General features: G+C 45.5%; 1 protein-coding gene across 1 annotated transcript in view; it reads right to left on the bottom strand.

Moving 5' to 3' along the window:
* Nucleotides 1–16,602, bottom strand: part of pabir2 (PABIR family member 2) — a 115,599-nt gene that overhangs the window by 2,171 nt on the left and 96,826 nt on the right. Inside the window, exon 9 of the mRNA XM_080187963.1 lies at nt 13,394–13,490. Within this exon, the coding sequence (XP_080044089.1) occupies nt 13,394–13,490 (97 nt within the window). The remainder of the gene's footprint in view (nt 1–13,393; nt 13,491–16,602) is intronic.

The following is a 16,602-nucleotide window of genomic DNA, read 5'->3' on the forward strand; positions in this document are numbered from 1 at the left end:
ACCTCACTGAAGTCCAAGTAGACTACGTCAAATGCATTGCCCTCATCTATACACCTAGTCACCTCTTCGAAAAATTCAGTCAAGTTGGTCAATCGTGACCTCCATTTAACAAAACCATGCTGACTGTTCTTGATTAATCCCTGCCTCTCCAAATGTTGAATAATTCTGGTTCTCAGAATTGCTTCCTGTAGTTTCCTCCTTTATTGCTGTCTCCCTTCTTGAATAATGCTACCATATTGGCTGCCCTCTAGTCCTCCGGCATCTTTCCTGTGGCCAGAGATGAATTGAAAATTCATCCTACTATTTCCTCCCTTGCCTCACTCAACAGCCTGGGATACATTTCATCTGGCCCTGGAGATTTATCTACTTAGCCTACCAGACCATTCAGAAGCTCCTCTCTTTCTGTGCTAATTTCTTTAATTGTGTACCATCTAAAAGCTGTATTGCAACAATTCCTCCAACAGCACTTTCCAAACCCATTGTCACTATCACGCAGGATAAGGGCAGCAATTCCATGAGGACACTACCACCTGCAAGCTCCTATCTAGGCATACACCTTCCTGACTTGGAAATAGATTTTTCGTTCATTTGTGGGACATGCATGTCGCTGGCTGGCCAGCATTTACTGCCCATCCCTCGTTGCATTGGAGGGCAGTTGAGTCGACCACATTGCTGTGACTCTGGAGTCACATGTAGGCCAGACCGGATAAGGATGGCAGATTTCTTTCCTGAAAGGACATTAATGAACCAGATGGGTTTTTCCAATAGTCAACAATGGTTTTGTGGTCATCAGTAGACTTTTAATTCCAGATATTTTTAATTGAATTGAAATTCCACCATCTGTCATGATTTGAACCTGGATCCGCCAACATTAACTGAGTTAATAATACTATTATTAATGATAATGTCATTGGGCCATCACCTCTCCATAATATATCACTATTATTCACTGTCACTGGGTCGAAATCCTGGAACTGCTTTCTAACAGCACTGTGGATGCACCTATGATGGTTTAAGAGGCAGCACTCAGGATCAATAAGGGATGGGCAACAAACACTGAATTAGCCAACAATGTCAGCATCCCATTTTTGGTTAAAAAATAATAACAGGACAGGAGATGTGACCGCAGGGTGTGGGAGCTGCTGGAGGCCACTGTGATCCAGGGAAAACATTTGCGGCTTCAGGAACTTTGGCTCAGACAGCTGGGGGCCAAGCTGCAGACACTGCGGTGTAAGAGTTATATGGATATTTCGTTTCAGGAGGTAGGAACGCCCCTTAGGTCTTCTGATTTGGTCAGTGCTCAAGGCCAGGAGTGAGGCAGGTATGGGGAACCAGAAGGTAAAAGTGGAGGAACCTCAGCCTTTGCAATTGTCCAAGAGGCTTAAGTCCTTGCAGCCTGTACGGACAAAAGCAAGGGCTACCAAATAGATATGTTAACTGACCTTGGCACCATGATACAGGGAACTACTGAAATGGGCATAGGAAACCAGTATTATCAGAGGTATAGACACAGTTCTCTACAGCTGAAAGCAAGAATCCAGACGAATGGGTTATCTGCCCAGTGCCAAGGTTTGCAACATCGACTCTGGACTGGAGAGGAACTTGCAGTGGGAGGGGGAGGATCCAATGGTCGTGATCCATATGGGTACCAATGGCCTTGGGAGAACAAGGAAAGAGGTTCTGCTGAGGGACCATGAGCATCTAGGGGCTAAATTAAAAATCAAGTACTCAAAGATAACAATCTCTGGATTACTACTTGAGCAAGAAGGAAACCAGTGTAATGTAAATAATGTCAGGGAGTTAAATATGTGGCCTCAAAGAAGAAATGGGTTTTGATTCGTGTAGTGTGATTTGAACAGGCTGAGTGTGTGGGCATCTGCATGGCAGATGCAGGATAATGAGGATAAATGGGAGGTTATCCACTTTGGTAGCAATAATAGGAAGACAGATGATTATTTGAATCGATGTGCAGTTTTGGTGTCCTTATTTGAGGAAGGATATCCTTGCCATAGAGGGAGTACAGCGAATGTTTACCAGGCTGATTCCTGGGATGGCAGATCTGTTAATATGAGGAGAGACTATTCCAGTTAGGATTATATCCACTGGAGTTTGGATCTCAGAAAAACCTGTAAAATTCTAACAGGGTTTCGCAGAGTAGATTCAGAATGTTCCCGATGACGGGGGAATACGGCGGTGGGGGGGGGTTTGAGGATAAGGGGTAAACCTTTAGGACTGCGGTGAGGAGAAATTTCTTGACCCACAGGGTGGTGAATGTGTGGAATTCACTACCACAGAATGTAGTAAATGCCAAAATCTTGTCTGATTTCAAGAAGAAATTAGATATAGCTCTAGGATCTAAAGGAATCGAGGGATATAGGAGTAGGGAGGATCAGTATATTGAATATGATGAGCAGCCATGATCAAAATGAATGGCAGAGCAGCTCAAAAATCATGAGGGGTCAGTTTCGTTATGAGACGATATAAATAAAGGGGTACAGGAGCAGGGGGAGCTGGATATATCCATGCAGAGATCATTGAAGGTGGCAGGACAGGTGGAGAGAGCTGTTAATAAAGCACATCGTATTCTGGGCTTTATTTATCGGGTAAGAGGTCTCACAACAACAGATTAAAGTCCAACAGCTTTATTTGGTAGCACAAGCCACAAGCTTCGGAGCGCTGCTCCTTCACCAGGTGAGTGGGAGTTCTGTTCACAAACAGGGCATATTAAGACAAACTCAATTTACAAAATAATGGTTGGAATGCAAGTCTTTACAGGTAATCAAGTCTTAAAGGTGCAGACAATGTGAGTGGAAAGAGGGTTAAGCCCAGCTTAAAGAGATGTATATTATCTCCAGCCAGGATAGTGAGAGAGATTTTGCAAGCCCAGACAAATCATGGGGTTTACAGATAGATGAACCGTCCTCATGTGTGTGGAACTTGGCTTTCAGTCTCTGCTCAGCGATTCTGCATTGTGTGTCGTGAAGGCCGCCTTGGAGAACATTTACCCGAAGATCAGAGGCTGAATGCCTGTGACTGCTGAAGTGTTCCCCAACAGGAAGATAACACTCTTGCCTGGTGATTGTCGAGTGATGTTCATTCATCTGTTGTCATAGCGTCTGCACAGTCTCCCCAATGTACCATGCCTCGGGACATCCTTTCCTGCAGCGTATCAGGTAGACAACATTGGCCAAGTTGCAAGAGTATGTGCCGTGTACCTGGTGGATGGTGTTCTCACGTGAGATGATGGCATCCGTGTCGATGATCCAGCAGGTTTTGCGGAGGTTGCTGTGGCAGGGTTGTGTGGTGTCATGGTCACTGTTCTCCTGAAGGCTGGATAATTTGTTGCAGACAATGGTCTGTTTGAGGTTGTGCGATTGTTTGAAGGCTAGAAGTGGGGGTGTGGGGATGGCCCTGGCGAGATGTTCGTCTTCATCAATGACGTGTTGAAGGCTCCGGAGAAAATGTCGAAGCTTCTTCGCCCCAGGGAAGTACTGGACGACAAAAGTTACTCTGTCCACCATGTCCCGTGTTTGTCGTCTGAAGAGGTTGGTGCGGTTTTTCGCTGTGGCACATCAGAACTGTCGTTCGATGAGTCATATCCTATTCTTATGAGGCTATCTTTCAACATCTGGAGGCGTCTGTGGCGATCCTCCTCATCTAAGCAGAACCTGTGTATACGGAGGGCTTGGCTTCTTTAACATGTTTAGGGTGGAAGCTGGAGAAGTGGAGCATCGTGAGATTATCCGTGGGCTTGCGGTACAGTGAAATGCTGAGGTGACCGTCCTTAATAGAGATGCGTGTGTCCAAGAATGCAACAGATTCAGGAGAGTAGTCCATGGTGAGTCTGATGGTGGGGTGGAACTTGTTGATGTCATCATATAGTTGTTTCAGTGATTGTTCACCATGAGTCCAAAGGAAGAAAATGTCATCGATGTATCTAGTGTATAGCATCGGTTGAAGATCCTGTGTGGTGAAGAGGTCTTGTTCGAACCTGTGCATGAAGATGTTGGCATATTGAGGTGTGAATTTGGTCCCCATGGCTGTTCCGTGTGTCTGGATGAAGAACTGGTTGTTGAAGGTGAAGACGTTGTGGTCCAGGATGAAGCAGATGAGTTGTAAAATTGCATCTGGAGATTGGCAGTTGTCGGCATTGAGTACTGAGGCAGTCACAGCAATGTCATCGTCGTGGGGAATGTTGGTGTAGAGCGCCGAGACATCCATTGTGACGAGGAGTGTCCCTGGTTCAACTGCTCCACGTGTGCTGAGTTTCTGTAGGAAGTCCGTAGTGTCATGACAAAAGCTGGGGGTTCTTTGTATGATGTGTTTCAGGATGCCCTCAACGTAGCTGGAAAGATTCTCACACAGGGTCCCATTGCCCGATACGATGGGACGGACGGGTGTGTTGGCCTTGTGTATCTTCGGGAGACAGTCCAACGCAGAGAGTACATGGGATGAGAGCACGGAGGGTGCTCTGAAGGTCAGGATCAAATGTCTTGATCAGAGTGTTGAGCTGACGGGTGTGTTCTTTGGTCAGATTTGCAGGGAACTGTCTGTAGTGTTCTTCGTTGTTCAGTTGTCGGCGCACTTCTTTGCAATAATCCGTTCTGTTCAGGATGATGGTGGCCCCTCCTTTGCTGGTTTGATGACAATGTTGCGATTGTCTTGAGAGTGCGTATGGCGTTGCGTTGCACTTGGGTGATGTTTGGGACTGTCTCATGAGTGTGGTTGATGAATCAGGTGTTGACACACCTCCTGATGGCTTGGGCATACATGTCCAGTCGAGGGCAGCAGCCTTCTGGAGGAGTCCAATTCAACTCTTTCCTCTTCGGTTGCTGCACTGCGGATCTCTCTGTCAGCTGTTCCGGTTCATTGGCTGTCTCATTGTTTTCGCTGTTGGCCTCTTGGGGTTTATGGAAGAACTCCCGCCGACTCATTCACCTGATGAATTCCTCTGCGTCCTCTGCAAGACTGATGGGGTCTATTTTGGTGGTGGGGCATATTTGCTGGGCCATAGAGTACAGGAGGAAGAAAATTATGCTGAACTTATACTAGACACTAGTTAAACTGGAATATTGTGTACAGTTCGGGGTGCCATGCTACAGGAAGGTTGTGAACGCATTGGAGAGAGTGCAGAAGAGGTTTACCAGAATGGTTCCAGGAATGAGAAACTTCAGTTACGAGGATAGATGGGAGAGGTTGGGACTGTTCTCCTTAGGGAGAAGGTGGCTAAGAGGAGATTTGATAAAGATGTTCAAAATCATGAGGGGGCTGGACAGACCAGATAGGGAGAAACTATCATTGGTCAAAACATTGAATACAAGAGTTGGGACATTTTGTTGAAGTTGCACATGACATTAGTAGGGCCAGACTTGGAATACTGTTCACAGTTCTGGTCACCCTATTATAGAAAGAATATTATTAAGCTAGAACGAGTGCAGAAAAGATTTACTAGGATGCTATTGGGACCTGGTGGTTTGAGTTAAAAAAAGGAGAGGGTGGGAAGACTGCAACTTTTTTTTCCTGGAACATAGAAGGTTTAGGAGTGATCTTATAGAGGTCTATAAAATAATGAGGGGCACAGATCAGCTAGATAGTCAATATCTTTTCCCAAAGGCAGAAGAGTCTAAAACTAGAGGGCATAGGTTTAAGGTGAGAGGGGAGAGATACAAAAGGATCCAGAGGGGCATTTTTTTCCACACAGAGGGTGGTGAGTGTCTGGAACAAGCTGCCAGAGGTAGTAGTAGAGGCGGGTACAATTTTGTCTTTAAAAAGCATTTAGACAGTTGCATGGGTATGATGGGTATAGAGGGATGTGGGCCAAATGCGGGCAATTAGGACTAGTTTGGCGGTTAAAAATTGGGTGGCATGGAGAAGTTGGGCCGAAGGGCCTGATTCCATGCTGTAAATCTGTATGACTATATGAATAAACTGTTCCCACTGGTGAAAGGATCGAGAATGAAAGGGCACAGGTTTAAAATGATTTGCAAAAGAAACAATTGTGATGTGAGAAAAACTTTTTTTCACCCAGCGAGTGGTTCAGGGTCTGGTATATTCTGCCTGGGAGTGTGGTGCAGGCAGCTCCAATTGAGGCATTAGATCAATGTTTTTCAAACTATTTTCCAGTGACCAATGCCACATTCCCTACAGTGCATGAGGGGCCATTTGGCCCATCTAGTCCTCACCAACTCTCTGACAGAGTAATCTACCCAGGCTATTTTCCCTGCCCTATGCCTGTAACCCCACACTTCCCATAGCTAATCCACCTAACCTACGCATTTTTGGATTCTAAGTAGTGATTTAGTATGGAGAATCCACCTAATCTGCAGATCTTTGCAGTGTGGGAGGAAACCCACGCAGTCATGGGGAGAATGTGTAAACCCCACACAAACTCCAAGCCAGGAATCAAACCTGGGTCCTGGCGCTGTGAGGCAGCAGTGCTAACCACTGTGCCACCGTGCTGCCCGACTGTTACCTCTGGTCCTCTGTTCCACGTAACAAACAATCCATGTATACAATTTGCTTACTAGAAAGCGAAAGAGAATTACTGACAAAGTGCAATTACAGACTGCACTGACCTATTTATTCTTGCCTCATGTGGTCATACAGAGTACTTCAGTGAGAATTTAAGACAATCTTTGGGGATCATTTTTGCCAACCCATTTTTCGTAAGAACATAAGAAATAGGAGCAGGAATAGGCCATCTAGACCTTCGAGCCTGCCCCGCCATTCAATAAGATCATGGCTGATCTGAAGTGGATCAGTTCCACTTTCCCGCTGTCTCCCCATAACCCTTAATCCCCTTGCCTATCAAAAACCTATCTACCCGTGACTTAAATATATTTAGCGAGGTAGCCTCAACCACTTCAACGGGCAGAGAATTCCAGAGGTTCACCACCCTTTGAGTGAAGAAGTTCCTTCTCAACTCTGTTCCGAACTGTCCCCCTCTTATCTTGAGGCTGTGCCCTCTAGTCCTGCTGTCCTTTCTGAGCGGGAAGAACCTCTCCACCTCTACCCTATCCATCCCTTTCATAGAACATAGAACACTACAGCGCAGAACAGGCCCTTCGGCCCACGATGTTGCGCCGACCGGTTAAAAAACAATGACCCACTAACCTAAACCAATCCCTTTTCGTCCATAAACCTATCCACAGATCTCTTAAACGCCCCCAAACTAGGCGCATTTACAACTGCAGCAGGCAGGGCATTCCAATCCTTCACCACCCTCTGGGTAAAGAACCTACCCCTGACATCCGTCCTATAACTACCCCCCCTTAATTTAAAGCCATGCCCCCTCGTGCTAGCTTTCTCCATCCGAGGAAAAAGGCTATCACTATCCACCCTATCTAAACCTCTAATCATCTTATATGTTTCAATAAGATCCCCTCTTAGCCGCCTTCTTTCTAGCGAAAACAACCCCAAATCCCTCAGTCTCTCCTCATAGGACCTCCCCTCCATACCAGGCAACATCCTGGTAAACCTCCTCTGCACCCTCTCCAAAGCCTCCACATCCTTCCTGTAATGTGGGGACCAGAACTGCACACAATACTCCAAGTGCAGCCGCACCAGAGTTGTGTACAGTTGCAATGTGACGCTGCGACACCTAAATTCAATCCCCCTACCAATAAACGCCAAGACACCGTATGCCTTCTTAACAACCTTATCTACTTGATTCCCAACTTTCAGGGATCTATGTACACATACACCTAGATCCCTCTGTTCATCCACGCTATTCAAAGTCCTCCCGTTAGCCCTATACTCAACACATCTGTTATTCCTGCCAAAGTGAATTACCTCACACTTCTCTGCATTAAACTCCATCCGCCACCTCTCAGCCCAGCTCTGCAACCTGTCTAAGTCTCCCTGCAAACTATGACACCCTTCCTCAAAATCTACCACACCACTGACTTTGGTGTCATCAGCAAATTTACTAATCCACCCAACTATACCCTCATCCAGATCATTAATAAAAATTACAAACAGCAGTGGCCCCAAAACAGATCCCTGAGGCACACCACTCGTAACCGAACTCCATGACGAATATTTACCATCAACCACCACCCTCTGTCTCCTATCCGCTAGCCAATTCCTGATCCAATTCCCTAGATCACCCCCAATCCCATACATCTGCATTTTCTGCAGAAGCCTTCCATGGTGAACCTTATCAAACGCCTTACTAAAGTCCATATATACCACATCAACTGCCTTACCCCCATCCACCTCTTTGGTAACTTTCTCAAAAAACTCAATAAGGTTAGTAAGGCACGACCTACCCTCCACAAAACCATGCTGGCTATCTCCAATCAATTCATTACTCTCCAAATAACTATAAATCCTATCCCTAATAATTTTTTCTAAAACCTTGCCCACAACAGAAGTAAGACTCACCGGTCTATAACTCCCGGGGAAGTCTCTGTTCCCCTTCTTAAACAATGGGACAACATTCGCTATCCTCCAATCTTCCGGTACTATACCAGAGACCAACGACGACCTGAAGATCAGAGCCAAAGGCTCTGCAATCACCTCTCTTGCCTCCCAGAGAATCCTAGGGTAAATCCCATCCGGACCAGGGGACTTATCTATTTTCAAACCCTCAAGAATATCCAGCACATCCCCCTTATCAACTGCAATACTGTCTATTTTACACCCCTGCAACCCAGTGTCCTCCTCAGCTATATTCATGTCCCCCTGCATGAACACCGAAGAGAAATATTGGTTCAATGCCTCTCCAATCTCTTCCGGTTTCACACACAACTTCCCTCTGCTGTCTGTAACTGGCCCTAATCTTGCCCTAACCAACCTTCTGTTCTTGACATACCTATAGAACGCCTTAGGATTCTCCTTAATCCTATCAGCCAAAGTCATCTCATGTCCTCTTTTAGCCCTTCTTAACTCACTCTTCAACTCCCTCCTAGCCAATCTAAAGCTTTCTAGTGCACTACCTGAGCCCTCAAGCCTCATCCGAACATAAGCCTCCTTTCTCTTTTTAACCAACGAATCAACTTTTTTAGTGCACCACGGTTCCCTAGCCCTACCAATTCCTCCTTGCCTGACAGGGACATACCTATCATGGACTCACAGTGGCTGCTCCTTGAAAAAACTCCACATTTCGGACGTTCCCAGTCCCTGTAATCTCCTAGTCCAACCTATGCTTCCTAATTCTCTCCTAATAGTCTTCGACTAGTTTAGTCAGCCTCTCCTCATAGCTCAACCCCCTCAACTCCAGTATTAGCCTAGTGAACCTCCTCTGCACTCCCTCCAAGGCCAAAATATCCTTGCGCAAGTGCGGCGACCAAAACTGTATACAGTACTCCAGCTGCGGCCTCACCAGTGCCCTGTACAGTTGCAGCAAGACCTCCCTGCTTTTATATTCAATCCCCCTCACTACGAAGGCCAGCATCCCATTTGCCTTCCTGACCACCTGCTGCACCTGTAGGCTGGGTTTTTGCGACTCATGCACAAGGACCCCGAGGTCCCTCTGCACTGTAGCATGCTGCAGCTTTTCGCCCTGTAAGTAGTAGTCCTTCCTACTATTATTCCTGCCAAAGTGGATAACCTCACACTTGCCAACATTGTATTCCATCTGCCAGGTCCTCGCCCACTCACTCAGCCTATCTAGATCCCTCTGCAGACTTTCCACACCCTTCGCACAATTTGCTGTTCCACTTATCTTTGTGTCATCAGCAAATTTCGACATCTTACCCTCGGCTCCCTCCTCCAGATCATCTATATAAATGGTAAATAGCTGAGGCCCCAGCACCGATCCCTGCAGCACTCCACTAGTCACCAACTGCCAATCTAAATAGCACCCATTGACACCCACTCTCTGCCTCCTATTTGACAGCCAATCCCCTATCCACGCTAACACCCTACCCCCAACTCCATGCCCCCTACCTTCTGTAACAACCTTTTGTGCGGCATCTTATCAAACGCCTTCTGAAAATCGAGAAACACCACATCCACCGGTTCCCCTCTATCCACCGCACTAGACACATCCTCATAGAACTCCAATAAATTTGTCAGATACGACTTCCCCTTAATGAATCCGTGCTGCGTCTGCTCTATTAAACAATTCTACTCAAGATGCCTCGCTATTTCCTCTTTGATTACGGATTCAAGCATTTTTCCTACAACAGACGTTAAACTAACCGGCCTATAATTCCCTGCCTTTTGCCTGCTACCCTTTTTAAACAGCGGCGTAACATTAGCTGTTTTCCAATCTTCCGGCACTTCCCCGGAATCCAGTGAGGTTTGGAAAATAATCACCAAGGCATCCACTATCACCTCTGCCATTTCCTTCAGAACCCTTGGATGCATTCCATCCGGTCCTGGGGACTTGTCCACCATCAGTCCCTCTAGCCTGTCGAGCACTGCCTCTCTAGTAACAATGATCTCATTCAGGCCTTCCACTCCTACCATCTTTCCATCGCTAACACCCGGCAAACTATTCACGTCCTCCTCCGTGAAGACTGAAGCAAAGAAGTTATTCAAGGCCTCAGCCATTTCCTCATCCCCTACGACTAAATCCCCCCTCTCATCCTCTAAGGGTCCAACATTCACCCTAGCCAGCCTCCTCCTTTTCATATATTTATAAAAACTCTTACTGTGCTTTTTTATATTTAGTGCTAGCCTAGATTCATAGTCTATCCTTCCTTTCTATATCAACTTCTTCGTCATTCTTTGTTGATATTTAAACCTCTCCCAATCCTCTTCTCGCCCACTACTTTTAGCCACTCTAAACGCATCAGCTTTTAATTTAATACTCTCCTTTATCTCCTTCGTTATCCACGGCTGATTATCTCTTCTCCTACTGTCCTTCTTTACCATCGGAATAAATTTCTGCTGAGCACCAAGAAAGATCTCCTTAAAGATCCTCCACTGTTCCACAGCAGACCTACCGACCAATCTGTGCCCCCAATCTACATTCGCCAATTCCTCTCTCATCCTATCGTACTCCCCTCTGTTCAAACAAAGAACACAGGTCCGGGATCCTACTTTCTCCTCCTCCATCTGCATCAGAAACTCCACCATACAATGATCACTCTTCCCAAGAGGATTCCTCACATCAAGGTCCCTAATTCGACCTGCTTCATTACATAACACTAGATTTAAGATAGCTCGCTCTCTCATCGGCTCCAACACACACTGTTCAAGGAAACAATCCCGGCAGCATTCCAAGAACTCTTCAACATTCCGTGACCCACCCGAGAAAGATTACATTAGGGTGAAAATAGAACCAATGTCAGGAGTACAGGCAAAAGGCAGGGGAATGGCATTGAGTAATAACGTTTATTTGAAGAGTCAGTGCAAACATGATGGGCTGAATGGCCTCGTTCTGTGCTGTAACAATTCTGTGATTAATTGAATGGCAGAGTAGGCTCTATGGGGCAAATGACCTACTCCTGCCCCTAATTCAAATATCCACATGTAAAAAGAACCACTGCAGCAATTTGGAAATGAAAACAATTTCCTGTAATTCCAAAATTTCAATTCAGAAATTACAGAAAATTGACAGAATAATCCAGGATTTGTTCAAGTGATTCATCCCCAGCAGTTAAATGCTGCCACGCAGTCTCTTCCTCCCTAACCGGCAGACCCATTTCTTCTTAGTCTCTCACACTGCCCCTTTCCCCAATCAGACAGACACACTCTCTGAGCAGACACTCAGGGCTTACAGTCTCCCTACTCGATGCTGCCACTCTGCTCCTCAGGCTGAACTCTGTCACTCTCAGCTTCCCACTGCTTGCTGCTCCTCCAATCATAAACTGTCTCTGTCCTACATTTTTCTGCTGATAAGCTCATTAGTGTATACACAGGAGAGAAACTAGCTGAGTGGAGGAACAGCTCCTGAAACACTCTATCACTTCCACTTACATGTATTTTGAATATTGGTTGGTGGGTCAAATGGAACCCGTTGACTGGCCTGACTAGAAAGGCAAGGGCAACAGATACATGAGAATGCGGTGGCACGGCGGCACACTGGTTAGCACTGCTGCCTCACAGTGCTAGGGATCCGGGCTCGATTTCCGGTTTGGGTTACTGTCTGTGCAGAGTTTGCACATTCACCCTGCGTCAGCGTGGGTTTCCTTCAGATGCTCCAGTTTCCTCCCACAGTCTGAAAGACGTGCTGGTTAGATTGATTGGCCATGCTAAATTCTCCCTCAGTGTACCTAAACAGGCGCCAGAGGATTATCACAGTAATCATTGCAGTGTTAATGTAAGCCAACTGGTGACATTAATAAATAAACTTTAAAGACCACCGTCAAGTTCCCCTTCAAGTCACTCACCAGGGGAGCCATGTTGGAGTTGTATAGAAGTTTGGTGAGGCCACAGCTAGAGTATTGTGTGCAGTTCTGGTCACCACACCACAGAAGGATGTGATTGCACTGGAGGGGGTGCAGAGGAGATTCACCAGGATGTTGCCTGGGATGGAATATTTAAGTTATGAAGAGAAGTTGGATAGGCTTGGGTTGTTTTCATTGGAGCAGAGAACTGGTCAAGATGTAGATTATGAGATACATGGACAGAGTAAATAAGGAACAGCAGTTCCCCTTAGTTGAAGAGTCAGTTACTAGGGGATATAGGTTCAAAGTGGGTGGCAGGAGGTTTAGGGGGGATGTAAGGAAAAACATTTTTACTCAGAGGGTGGTGAGGGTCTGGAATGTGCTGCCTGGGAGGGTGGTGGAGGCGTGATGTCTCACATCCTTTAACAAGTATCTGGATGAGCACTTGGCACATCATAACATTCAAAGCTATGGGCCAAATGCTGATAGATGGGATTGGGTAGGTAGGATGGGTGTTTCTCACATGTCAGTGCAGTCTTCATGGGCCAAAAGGGCTTCTTCTGCACTGTGTAATTCTATGATTCTGTTCTGGAAATATATCGCTGTTACTTCACTGTCACTGGAACCATCTTTCTAACAGCACTGTGAGTGTACCTACACCACAGGCACTGCAGCGGTTCAAGAATGCAGCTCCTCACCACCTTCTCAAGGGGCAATTAAAGATGGGCAATAAATGCTGGCTCAGCTAGTGATGCCCACATCTTCCCCAGATGTTCTTGTGTGTGTGTGTGTGAGAGTGAGAAAGTGAGTGTGAGTGAGAGAGTGTGTGTGAGAGTGACTGAGTGTGCATGTGGCAGGCGATGTACACCTGCAGTAATTCATGTACACTTGTGTACACACTTGCAAGCTGTTTTACAGGAATTACAGAACACAGGTACAATTTGTCCTGTTGTTGAGTGTGGTTTGCAGACACAGAGATATCATTGAGGGAGACAGATTAACTCATGAAAGCTCATTCTCGCATAAACCTGCAGAGGAAAGTAGTACATTCTGAAAGAGGTTCAGGAACAGTGAGTACTATACAGAGTGAAGTTACTGAGCTGGTTGCTCACCAGGTGCCAAGTTCTGGCAGTTGCGAGGAATCTGAGGACAGCATGTTTGTGGTTCCTTGGAAAAGTCGCTTTGGTTGGCTTTCAGATTCCATCTCACCTGAAATTGCAAATAAAGATTAACTGTTGGAGCTGCAGACATTGTCTTTTCCTGCAAAACAGTGTTGGCTATGGCTTAGTGGGTAGCACTCTCACAAAATTAAGAGTTCAAGACCTCCAGAAACTGGAGAAAAAAGTCCAGGCTGATATTCCCAAGGCAGCACTGAGAAGCAGTGTTGGAGATGCCGCCAGTCAGTTACGCTGTTAAACCCAGACCTCACCTGCCCTGCAAGGTGGTGCAGCACTACCAGAGCAAAATTTCAGTGAAGAGCAGGGGAGTTCCTCCTTGTGTCCTGCCCAATATTTATCCCTCAATCAATATTCGCAAAACAGATTATCTGGTGATTATCAGATTGCTTTGTATGGGAGCTTACTTTGTGCAAACTGGCTGCTCCATTTCCTACATTGTAGCAGCAACTGCACTTCAAAAGGACGTCACTGGCACTGGGTAATGCTGACAGGCCTCTGTGTAACACTGACTCAGTCAACGTTGTTTTAACATAGAAACATAGAAAAATTACAGCACAATACAGGCCCTTCGACCCACAAAATTGTGCCGAACATGTCCCCACCTTAGAGATTACTGTTTTGCTGTAACATTGGGTATAAAAGGGACTATAAAAGCCATTTAATATGAAGACACACACATGGTTTGCTGCCGTTTCCCAGCACTGATGGAATCAGTGCACCACTGCTAGAGACCTGTTATGTTGTCCTCTTGCAAAGTACAGTAGTTCAAGACCCTGTTGCCAGTGTGGGAGGGAGGGAGAGGGGGGAGGATGTCACCTTTCCCCCACTCCTACTCTGAGCAAGCACCAATGCCCTGGAGTTTGTTCAGCTGCTTGCTGCTCTGCCACAGGATGGAGCTGCGAGTGCAATTTATTTTACATTAATTCTGTATTTCTTCTATATTTTAAAATTTGTTTTATTTTGAAGATTAATATATGTATGTTGACATCTATTAACATATAGTATTTCAAGTTATAACATTTTAATTGTAATGGGAAAAACTGATTTGTTTAAAGTGGTTTGATTTAAAATTGCATTTTTCAGGAACCACAGTTTCTAACAAAGAGAAACTGTAATTACAAGTTTTGTTTTTCAATGGGCCAATGTAGAAAGATGCAATGTGACAAGCCACAATTGCAGAGTGAATTAAAGATTATTTTTAAAAAAACTCTCTCGGGATGTTAGCATCGCTGGTAAAGTGAGAATTTTTACCCATCCAGAAATCCCTCTGAGGAGGAACCACGACAGACCACGTGATGTAGGTGCACCCACAGTGTTGTCAGGAGTGCAGTTCCAGGATTTTGAACCAGTGACAATGAAAGAACAGCGACATAGTTCCAAGTCTGGATGGTATATGTCTTGGAGGGCAATTTGCATGTGGTAGTATTCCCATGCATCTATGACCTTTGCCTGTTTAGGCGAGAGGGGTCATGGGTTTGGGAGATGTTGTTGAAAAATAAATTGCTGCACTGTATCCAGCAAACAGTACACACTGTCACCATGCCGTCAATATGGAGGGACTGAATGTTTGTGGATGGGATGCCAATCAAGTGGGTTCTTTGTCCTGGATGGCGTTTTTCTTAAGTGTTGTTGCAGCTGCAGATGGAAAATATTTCATCTCCTGACTTGTGCCTTGTTGATGGTGGAACAGGCTTGGAGAGTCAGAAGTGAGTTACTCTCCAAAGAATTCCCAGCTTCTGACCAGCCCTTTTGAAAAGCTCCATTATTTCTGTCCTACCGCGTGGTTAAACTGAAGCGCCTGTACAGCACTCCCAAGTTTATCATTCCTGATCTGTATCCAAACTACTGCTATATCCGTGGATAGGTTTATGGACGAGAAGGGATTGGTTTAGGTTAGTGGGTCATTGTTTTGTAACTGGTCGGCGCAACATCGTGGGCCGAAGGGCCTGTTCTGCGCTGTAATGTTCTATGTTCTATATCTGATGAGTACATGGGATTTAATGAGATTGAGAGTTATAGATAGGCCTGGTAGGTATGGATACGATCGGCGCAACTTGTGGGCCGAAGGGCCTGTTTGTGCTGTAGTGTTCTATTTTCTATATCTTCATTTCATCATCTCTCTTTATTAAGCTAATGTAATCTTTAATTAACAAAGGCACCCCTTCCACATTTTCCCAGTTTCCTGTCCTTCAGAAAAATCACCCTCCTTTTAACACAAAAGGTGATGCACATCATCCTGCTATCATGTCCCTGTAATGGTCATTAGTGTAAACTGAGATAAACAATCTGTTTTGTATTGAAAGCTTTTGAATTGAGATACAGAGCCTTAAGTTTTATCCTCTTATGATTTTTGTAATCTCTAGCCTTATCTGCTGATTTACTTTCAGATTTGTATAGTTTGAGTACCTTAGATGGGTCAGTTTTTGTCCAATGTGTGCAGGAGGGTTTCCTGACACAATATGTAGATAGGCCAACAAGAGGCGAGGCCACATTGAATTTGGTACTGGGTAATGGTGTCAGATTTGGAGGTAGGTGAGCACTTTGGTGATAGTGACCACAATTCGCTTACATTTACTTTAGCGATGGAAAGGGATAGGTATATACCGCAGGCCAAGAGTTATAGCTGGGGGAAAGGAAATTATGATTCAATAGGCGAGATTTAGGATGCATAGGATGTGGAACGAAACTGCAGGGGATGGGCATAATTGAAATAAGAACATAAGAAATAGGAGCAGGAGTAGGCCATCGAGCCCTTCGAGCCTGCCCCACCATTCAATAAGATCATGGCTGATCTGAAGTGGATCAGTTCCACTTTCCCGCTTTCTACTCATAACCCTTAATTCCCTTGTCTGTCAAAAACCTACCTACCCGTGACTTAAATATATTTAGCGAGGTAGCCTCCACCACTTCAACGGGCAAAGAATTCCAGAGATTCACCACCCTTTGAGTGAAGAAGTTCCTCCTCAACTCCGTTCTAAACTGGCCCCCCCTTATCTTGAGGCTGTGCCCTCTAGTCTTGCTGTCCTTTCTACGCGGGAAGAATCTCTCTACCTCTACCCTATCCATCCCTTTCATTATCTTATACGTCTCTATAGGATCCCCCCATATCCTTCTAAACTCCAACGAGTACAGACCCAGTCTAT

Source organism: Carcharhinus amblyrhynchos, chromosome 4 (genome assembly GCF_965287045.1).
Source record: "Carcharhinus amblyrhynchos chromosome 4, sCarAmb.v2.hapA, whole genome shotgun sequence".
NCBI lineage: Eukaryota > Metazoa > Chordata > Chondrichthyes > Carcharhiniformes > Carcharhinidae > Carcharhinus > Carcharhinus amblyrhynchos.